Consider the following 9,325-nt stretch of genomic DNA (forward strand, 5'->3'; position numbering starts at 1 on the left):
TGTGTGTGTGTGTGTGTGTGTGTGTATACCTACATGCTCCAGTGCACATAGCCTTGTAACCCTAACCTCCACCACCATTGAGGTAGTCACATAACCCAGTGGCCACATTACAGGTTTAGCTTCATCTCTCCCTATAAGGACACGCCCAGCAAGCACCTGAAATCCCTCTTCATGTAAATGGATCATTCTTCAATGGTAAATGGAGTACCAGCACCTAGGTACCACCCCATAATGTACACTCACCCCCAAAACTGCTACCCACTCCCCCCAGGTTTATATAGCCCTTATTAACCCAAATAATGGGACCTGTAGGCTATTTCTTCCCAGTACTCAGGCCAGTTCCTGCCAGTTCCTGCCAGTTCCTGTGAACCTGCCCAGATAAGCTTTGTTCCTTCTGTTCTGGCCCAGCCCAGTACACGGTCACCCCAAGGTCAGAAGCAGAACAAGACCAGCTGCAGAGAGGATAGCCAGGAAGATTCTGGAAACAGAAATGGGCTGATTGGAAGAGCCGAGACAAAAAGGATGTAAAAACTGAACAGTCCCCAGGAGCTGCAAGCAGCACCCCGTATTCTGCATGTGTATCGCTAGTATCCCAGACAGTAGAATGTAGTCAAAGAAACAATAGCTAAAAATTCCTTAAATCTGATGAAAGTGTCATTTAACATTCTGGAATTATATGAACAGTTTAAAGGCTCCTGAGATATTATAACCAAAATGCTTATATATATATATATATATATATATATATATATATATATATATATATATATATAAAATCTAAAAAAAAAAAAGAGACCATGGATTTCCTAGAACGAAAAGTTGCTGGCAATAGGCAAAGGCTGGCTGTGGAGCAGGACCATTTATTATATGTAAGTACACTGTAGGCTGGCATCTCCATGGATGGAGAGAAGGATGATGGGAACTAAAGTGCCCCGTGCAGGCTGTGCAAGGTAAAGGAGGCCCCTGTAGTGGCCTTAGAGCAGCCCTTCTCCCAAGAGATACATAGAAGTAAGAAAGAAGGAAGAGAGGATTCTAGAATATCCAGCTACCTCCAGGAGACAGAGAAGTGGCCAAATTGAGAGAGGAAAGGCATACTGGTGAATACCCAAGCTGCTCACTTCAAAGTCCCTTGGCCAGGGTGGAGGGGATGAGGCAGCCTCACACCCAGGCTGGGACACACAGTGCTCCTTTCCCTGGGATCTTCACAATTGACAAAAAGCAGGATGTACAGCATGAACCACATGACCACCCGAGCATGGTGACACTGTGCTCTGGGGAAGGGCTCACTTATTACAGTCCAGATGTAGGGACTGTCTCAGACTGAAGACCTTCCCAGGATATAGACAACCAGACAAACATCCCCCAGTGCCTGGATGATCTCACTGTTGATCATGGGAACAAGACAAGTAGCTGTACCAGGGACGCTGGAAAGGGATTTTAGAAAGACACCTCACAACTAACTCAGAAAGCCAGTATGGCCTCTGAAGTGGTGACTTCTAGTTCTTTGGAAAGTCAGTTGTATCAAATGATGACTTGCTGAGGCACACAGGTGAAAGGATATCTTGTCAAAGCAGACGTGGGAATTGTCCTGAAGCAGACACAGGTGAAAAGATGTCTTGATATAGGAAACATGTGAAAGGACCTTTGATGAAGGAGTATAAATATGACCCCACAGACAGTAGAAGATGAGCACTGAACCTTGTTTTGGTTTTCTCTGCCTAGCTATTCTTCACTAATGACACGCATGTATTGGTTTGTCTTACATTGCATTGTTGAGCTCAACTGTGGCAACACCACCATTGAGGGAAATCTGCCCAAGAACTGATATGAGGCCTCACCTCAGGCTGGTTGGTGTTCATGCCTGCTGAAAGGACTGGACTGTAGCTGCTGGTTTCTGCCTGGGGTCTGTCTGCCTAGAGGACTGGCCTACAGCTGCTGAGTCGTATTTGGTGTTTGCTACGGGACTGAACTACTGCCAAAGATCAAGCTTGCCCCCAAAGAACTGTTGCTGAACAGGTTCATGTTCCCCCATCTTAGTAACTTTTCTCTTACACTACTTCTGTTGGGTGGTGGGCTAGAGGAGAGGTTGAACCCTTATTAAAAGTAGGTGGCAAAAAAATTTATGCCTACAGATCTCGGTGTCAAACTGGCAGAGATATAAGATCTGAGCAGGCAGGCCACAAAACAGAGAGATGCACGTCAACAGCACAGGAAAGATGCTTGCTCACCAAGGGAAATGAAGAGTACCCACTGTAGGGTACAAACATTCACCCACAGTACAGCTGAAGACAAGGGATCAGACCACATATTTGTGAAAATACAGAATGATAGAGACCCTGCAGTACGGTGTGAGCAAAAGGAGGTGCACTTTGAAGAAGGGGTCTCTGGCTTATGATGATAGCCTGCCCACCACATATCCACAATGGCCATTGAGAATACATTTACGAGACTCTCTTCAGATGATCCCACCACCATACTTTGACAGGCGGAAAGAGTGAGGACTGTTTATGTTGTGAGGATTCTATATCTAGGTTGCCTTGGGGACTGGAAGGTGTCATCTGAACAAGTGAAACTGGGCTCATGTACCAGTCTACCCCACAGGTGATGGTGGCAACAGGGTGCACACATCCTGGACTCTGTTTATAGTACTAAAAAAAAAAATCTCTATCCCAGTTCTCCCCAGACACGGAATAAATGGTACCCACCTATCAACCTTTTCCAGAATCTCAGAGATGTTGGTCAGCGGCTTCCGGAGGTGGTGCCTCAGGTTGCGCTGCAGCAGGGGCAGGCAGATGTTCCACTGTGCAGTACACAGCACATGGATGGTCGTGGGGTTACCCAGACGAATGGCCCGCTGCAATATGTTGTCCATTCTCTTTATGATGAGTAGTTGCTCCTGTAAGGGGCACATTGAATGGCTAGCTGAGGCTTGCGAGGCTAGGATGGGAAGCCAACCATGGTCACCACCTAGAAGAGCCAGTGCTGGGGACAGCAGTCAGGGGAAATGGCAGATTATGGGGGCCAGCCATTAGCCATCCCCAGGTCATCAGGCCAGGGCCCTGATCCCTCCAAGGATGCCACAACCGTCCTTCCTATCCTGTAGTAGGCTCCTTCTAAGACAATCAGGAAAAAGGCTACAGCTCATCATGATTCTTGTGTGAGTGAAGTCAGAGCCCATTTATTTCTAACTGGAGTCTGCCTGCTAGGACTTACATCTTTTATTCACTACCCAAGAAGAATCACCTCTGGTTTGTGTTATGGGTCCTTTCCAGCAGAAAGGCTCGAGGCTGGACTTTCAGGAGCTGTGTGACACACTCACACTCTAAAGCTTTCTTCAAACCTATTCCACACTTATCCTGTTCTCAGCCACCTCCCCCGATGGCTCCTGGCTTCCTGCACCCAGTGTCCCCAAAGCTGGTCTGACCCCAGTGATGATCTGGTCTAGGGGACCTCCAATTTGGGCTTAAGGCTTTACCTCGACGGCTCCTCGAAGGTACATTTTGAGCTTGCTTCCCAGTCTTAAAGCATCTAATTCACACTCCAGACCTTCCATTTCTAGCAGCTTGCTAGGATCCTGGAGAAGCAGATGGAGTTTTGAACACAAAGACATTAATGACAGCAATCATGCACATTCATCAGTCTTAAAGACCCTTAGAACGCCTTGAATCCCAGCAGAAACGGAAACCAGAAAGAGGACAATCAGAGAACAGCACAAAGTAGGAGAAAAGTGTAACAAGTCTCAAAAGATACGAAGGGAGAAAGACTTTTTTGAGACCTTTTTCGGGGGGGGGGCGCCTCACTGATTTCAGAGGACCTTAACTTTTTCTTTCCTTCTTTTTTCTCTTTTTGAAAGTGCAGGGGTTCACACATTATAGCTAAGGTTTCCCTGGAGCTCACTCTTTAGCCCAGGAAGCCCTTGAATTCACACCAGTTCTGCCTCAGTTTCCTGAGTGTCAGGATTGCAGAAGCGAGCCGCCATACATGATGTGTGCGTGCATGTGGAAACCAGAAGGCGTCTTGCAAGGGCTGGTTCTCTCCTCTCATGATGTGGATTCTAGGGTCAAACCTAGATTATCAGGTTTGATGGCAGGCACCTTTGCACACTGAGTCATTTCACCAGCCTCTGGTTTAAATTTTTTCTTTTTTCTTTTATTGAGAAATTCATACATGCATATAATGCATTTTAATCAAAGTCACCTCCATTTTCTTCCCTCTAACTCATCTCCTATCTCCACCACCTCTATTCCCTTCAAATTTTATGTATTGACTTCTAAAAATAATACTTGTCATATATTACACCCCAACTTCAGTTCTCCCAGTCCCTTCCCTATACTTCTCTTCTCCCTCAGATCCACTCCTCTTCCATTTTCTTTCAAAAAAGAGCAGCCCTTTCAGGGGTATCAAGCAAACAATGGCATATCATGTTGCAGTAAGACTAGGCACTTCCTCTCATATGAAGGCTGAACAGGACATTCTAGCAGGAGGAAAAGGATCCAAAAAGCAGGCAAAGAGTCAGAGATGGTCCCTGCTCCCAGTGTTAGGAGTCCTACAGGAAGACCAAGCTACACAATGGCAACATGCAGAGGGCCTAGGTCAGACCCCTGCAGGTTCCAAGATTGCCGTTTTAGTCTCTGTGAGCCCCCATGAGCCCAGCTTAATGGGTTTTGTGGGTTTTCTTGAGGTGTCCTTGGTCCCTCTCGCGCCTACAATCCTTCCTCCCTTTCTTCCGCCAGATTCCCCGAGCTCCACCTAAGGTTTAGCTGTGATTCTCTGCATCTGCGCTTATCGGTTGCTGGATGAAGCCTCTCCGATGACGATGATGCTAAAAAGCTCTAGTCTGCAAGGATGGCAGAGTATCATTAGGAATCATTTCATTTACTGTTTTTTCCAGTCGTGTTTGGTTCTATCCTAGGTCTCTGGGCTTTCCAGCCTCTGGGTCCTGGCCTCCAGGCAGTGCCAGGGGTGGGCTCCCTCTCATGGCATGGGTCTCAAGCTGGACAGGTCTTTGATTGGTCACTCCCACAATTTCTACACCACCACATCTTGCAGGTAGGACAAATTGTAGGTCAAAGGTTTTAAGACTGAGTTGGTGTCCCAGTCCCTCCACTGGAAGCCTGGCCTGGTTGCAGAAGATGGTCGGTTATGGACCCCTATGCCATTAGCTAGGGTTATCCTCATAGATTCCTGGTGGGTTACATTGCACTAGTTTTCTACCTCACCCCAGAGATGACCCCCAATTGTCTCTCCCTCCATCCTGCTCAAACCTGATCCTTCCTGTTTCTGTCCCCACTTGCCCCCATCCACCCAAGATATATGGTCTGTTTCCCCTTTCCTGAGAGATTCATACATTCCCACTTGAGCCCTCCTTGTTACTTAGCCTCTCTGGGTCTGTGGATAGTAGCATGGTTATTCTTTATTTTAAAGCCAATATTGACTTAGGAGTGAGTAATACTATATTTATATTCCATGGTCTGGATTCATCACTTAGGATGATTTTGTTTCTAGTTCCACCCATTTGCCTGAAAATTTCATGTTGCTATTTTTAACAGCTGAGTAATACTCCATTGTGCATATGTACCATATTGCCTTTATCCACTATTTAATTGAAGGACATCTAAAAGTTGTTTCCAGCTTCTGGCTGATATGGACATAGTTGAGCAAGTGTCATTGTGGTAGGATGGAGTGTCCTTTGGATATACGCCTAGGAATGGCATAGCTGGGTCTTGAGGCTTCCCAACTTTCTAAGTAACTGCTGTATTGATTTCCAAAGTGGCTGTACAAGTTTGCACTCCCTCTGGCAATGCAAGAGTGTTCCTCTTGTTCTACACCTTCACCAGCATCTGCTGTCACTTGTATTTTTGATCTTGGCCATTCTGACAAGTATTAGATGGAATTACAGAGTCATTTTGAGTTGAATTTCCCTGATGGCTTAAGGACCTGGAACCTTTCTTTAAGGTTTTTTGTCCATTTGCAATTCCTCTGTTGAGAACTCTCTGTTTAGATCCATACCCCATTTAGTTGGATTATTTGGTTTGTTAATGTCTAGTTTTTTGAGTTCTTTATTTATTTTGGATATTATCCCTCTGATGTTGACTTTTTTTTTAATTCACAGAGTCCATTTATTGCTCTTAGCATGTGCATTGGTGTAGAATGATGGTGTGAGGGTGTGAGTAGCCTCCCAGGGGTGACAGCCCTGAAGAAAACGTCCTCCTTCTCCCAGAAGCCATCAGTTGCCAATATCTTCCCAGCTAGGCATGGGACCTTCTGATCTCACTTCATGTTGAGATTTGTGTCTGGCTTGATCTTGTTTGGGTCTGGTGCAGGCAGACACAGCCACAGTCAGTTCATATGTGCGACAGCCCGGAAGACACTGCTTCTTGTAGTCACCCTGTCTCTGGTTCTTACACTCTTTCCAGCCCCACTTCTGCAATGATCCTGAACTTTGGGAAGATAGGATATGATACAGATGTCTCATTAGGGTTGAACAGTTGTGGGACTCTGTGTTAATCATCTACATCAAGATCTTTCTCTCATAAGGTTTAGAGATGCACTTATCTGCGAGGATGCTATATCTTTAGGTGTCAGTTTATTGCTGTTTCCACTCCGAGCAACAGTAGGTTCTCTCTCAGAGCTATTACCTACCTAACCTTGGATTCTTGACCATGTTGACAGTGATAGCCATGAGTTCTGCCATGTGGACCAGCTTTAAATCTGATCAGAAAGTGACTGGTTTCTCCCAGAACTTGGTGCCCGTGGGCACATCTTGTCAGCCCTGTAGTTACCGTAGTTCACAGGACTCGTAGCTGGGTGAGACAAATGTCAGCTTTTCTGCCTTGGAGGTGTGTTTAGAGCCAGCACTCTGAAAGCCAGACAGTAGGCCCACATGGCAGCTCGATTTCTCTTCATTCTATGACTAAGCTATGGGGTGACTTCAGGAACAGCATCTTACCATCAAGTTTGGGGGCGAGGAACAACCCAGATCAGTGCCAATATTCTGTAATGTTGTGGGGGTCAGGCTGTGAGACACTGGCTCCAGTTTTTAAAGAGCAAAATTAGTTTCCAACAAACATCTACAAGATTTAGCAAATGTGTTTTATTTCACTACTGCCTGGGGTCCCAGCATCAAGCAGCAAAATCTCATAGTTTTGGTGTGAGGCACCCTGCTCTTGCAGAAGAATGTGACAAAAGCCCTGACCCTGCCATCACTGTGACCACTGCAGGGTTCCTTGAGTGAACCCTGTTTAGGGACCTCATCCCGGTCTTGAAATCCTACTGGTAGAAGTCTGAAGTTTGAAGAGGGAGTTTGAGGGGGGGTTACAGCCAGAATTTCTGAACTTTTCAGAGTTACATGGGAGCCACTGCTCAAGTCTTCATGGCAAAGCATTTTCAGAGAACACATGAGGATCCCAGTTGCCCATGGCACAGTCTTCTCAGCGTGGAGGAGGCTACTGCATGGACCAAACTTATTTCTGTGTTTTGTGGCAATTTTAATTGGTTGACTTTCTTAATAATTTCCTTTTAAAATGCAGGAAAGCCTCACCAGCTGAAGACATGGCAACACTCTGACCCACTGGTTTTCTGTGCCCGTGCCTCTGCCCACTGTGACCACAGCACAGTAGATCAGATCCATTGCCATCACAGCACAATAGATTGGATCTATTTCATTATCTCACCATTTAGTCCTATCTACTCCATCTTTTCCTTACTCTATTTTGTTTCTTCAGTTTTACTTTGGACAATCTACTCTTCCCCTTTCCTCCTCCTCCTCCCCTGTCTCCCTTTTCCTCTCCCTCAGTTCTAGGGATGGAATCTAGGGTTCGTACCCTACTGGTACCCAGTAGGCAAGCCCTCTACCCACTGAGCCGCATCCTCAGCCCCTTTGTGTCCTTTGAGCATTCACTAGCCATGTCCATTTGGTGCTACCTTCCTGGGACATATGGTTGGTGTCACGAGTTAATCAGACTGTGTCTCCCAGTCTTCTCCCCACTGTAACTCCACATTAGTAACTTCCCAGCAGCACATACACCACTTCTCTCCTGCTGGTCTTCTGTGGTGCATTCTGCTGCTGCATTCTGCTTATCACAATCCCCACAGCACACCTGGTGACTTCAGCAGCCATCGCTGCCCCACACTGCTCTAGCTCCATGTGAAGCGCCGTTTTCTTCTCATCCAGGTTTCTTTATGTTCTTGGGAAGTGGAGGAGGGCAAATAAAGACTTTTGTATTTTAAAAGATATCGTATTAGTTAGGGTTTCATTGCTGTGAAGACACACCATGGCCGCGGCCACGGCCACGGCCATCATTTAATTTGGGGCTGGCTTACAGGTTCAGAGGTTTAGTCCATTATCATTATGGTGGGAAGCATGGCTGCACCCAGGCAGGCATGCATGGTACTAGAGGAGCTGAGAGTTCTACATCTTGTTCTGAAGGCAGCTAGGAGGAAGGTTTCAAAGTCCAACCCCACAGTGACACACTTTCTCCAACAAGGCCACACCTCCCAATAGTGCCACTCTCTGGGCCAAGCTTATGCAAACCACCAGAGGTATGTCTCAGGGTGTAGTTTTAGGCTGACTAGATGCTAGCATTTCAATGGCCATCCTTGTCCTTTTGTTTTTACCGTCTCCAGCAAGAAGGCTACTGCCACCCCTAACTGTAGTGTCTAAGTACCCAACATCCCTGTTTCTCCATCTTCAAGGTTGCCGATGTCGAATTTCATTATGTCTTCCAGTATCTGTCTCTTCTTGTCTGTCACTAGGGCTGTTTAGCATATCTGTTGCTCTTCTAGAAGCCACCTCAGGCTTGCAGGCACTGTGAACCTCCCCACAGAGCTTCTTCTTTGAGTTTCAACTGGTGTCTAACCTGCTTTGACATCTATATTAACTGAGCCAGTATAGTTCTCAACTCCAGGAGTTCAAGTTACACCTCAGTGCTTCATGGCTTCATTTCTGTTCCACATGGATGGCCAATATTTTTGTCTACCTTTAAAAATGTTTGGAATAACCTAGATACTATAGCACCAGTGTCATGGCATTTATATCATGTATTGGTTGGTTTGGATTGTTTTGATTTTCTCACTTTTTTTCCGTGGGTCATATCTTTCTCTCTTCTTTGCATGCCTGGCAATTTTTAGGCAGGTACCACACACTGATAATTCTACTTTGTTGGACAAGGCAGATTTTTTTTTTAATGTTTGAGAACTTCACAAGGCATATGATGTATCCTGATCTTCTATCTTCCTCTTCTTCTTCTTCTTCTTCTTCTTCTTCTTCTTCTTCTTCTTCTTCTTCTTCTTCTTCTTCTTCTTCTTCTTCTTCTTCTTCTTCTTC

At 45.8% G+C, this 9,325-nt stretch overlaps 1 protein-coding gene across 1 annotated transcript in view; it reads right to left on the reverse strand.

Annotated features, from left to right (window-relative positions):
• Positions 1-9,325, reverse strand: part of Cfap46 (cilia and flagella associated protein 46) — a 78,660-nt gene that overhangs the window by 59,445 nt on the left and 9,890 nt on the right. The window contains exons 10-11 of the mRNA XM_021209545.2: positions 3,476-3,574; positions 2,706-2,896 (exon numbers count right to left, since the gene is read on the reverse strand). Coding sequence (XP_021065204.1) covers positions 2,706-2,896; positions 3,476-3,574 — 290 coding nt within the window. The remainder of the gene's footprint in view (positions 1-2,705; positions 2,897-3,475; positions 3,575-9,325) is intronic.

Source organism: Mus pahari, chromosome 1 (genome assembly GCF_900095145.1).
Source record: "Mus pahari chromosome 1, PAHARI_EIJ_v1.1, whole genome shotgun sequence".
Classification (NCBI taxonomy): Eukaryota; Metazoa; Chordata; class Mammalia; order Rodentia; family Muridae; genus Mus; species Mus pahari.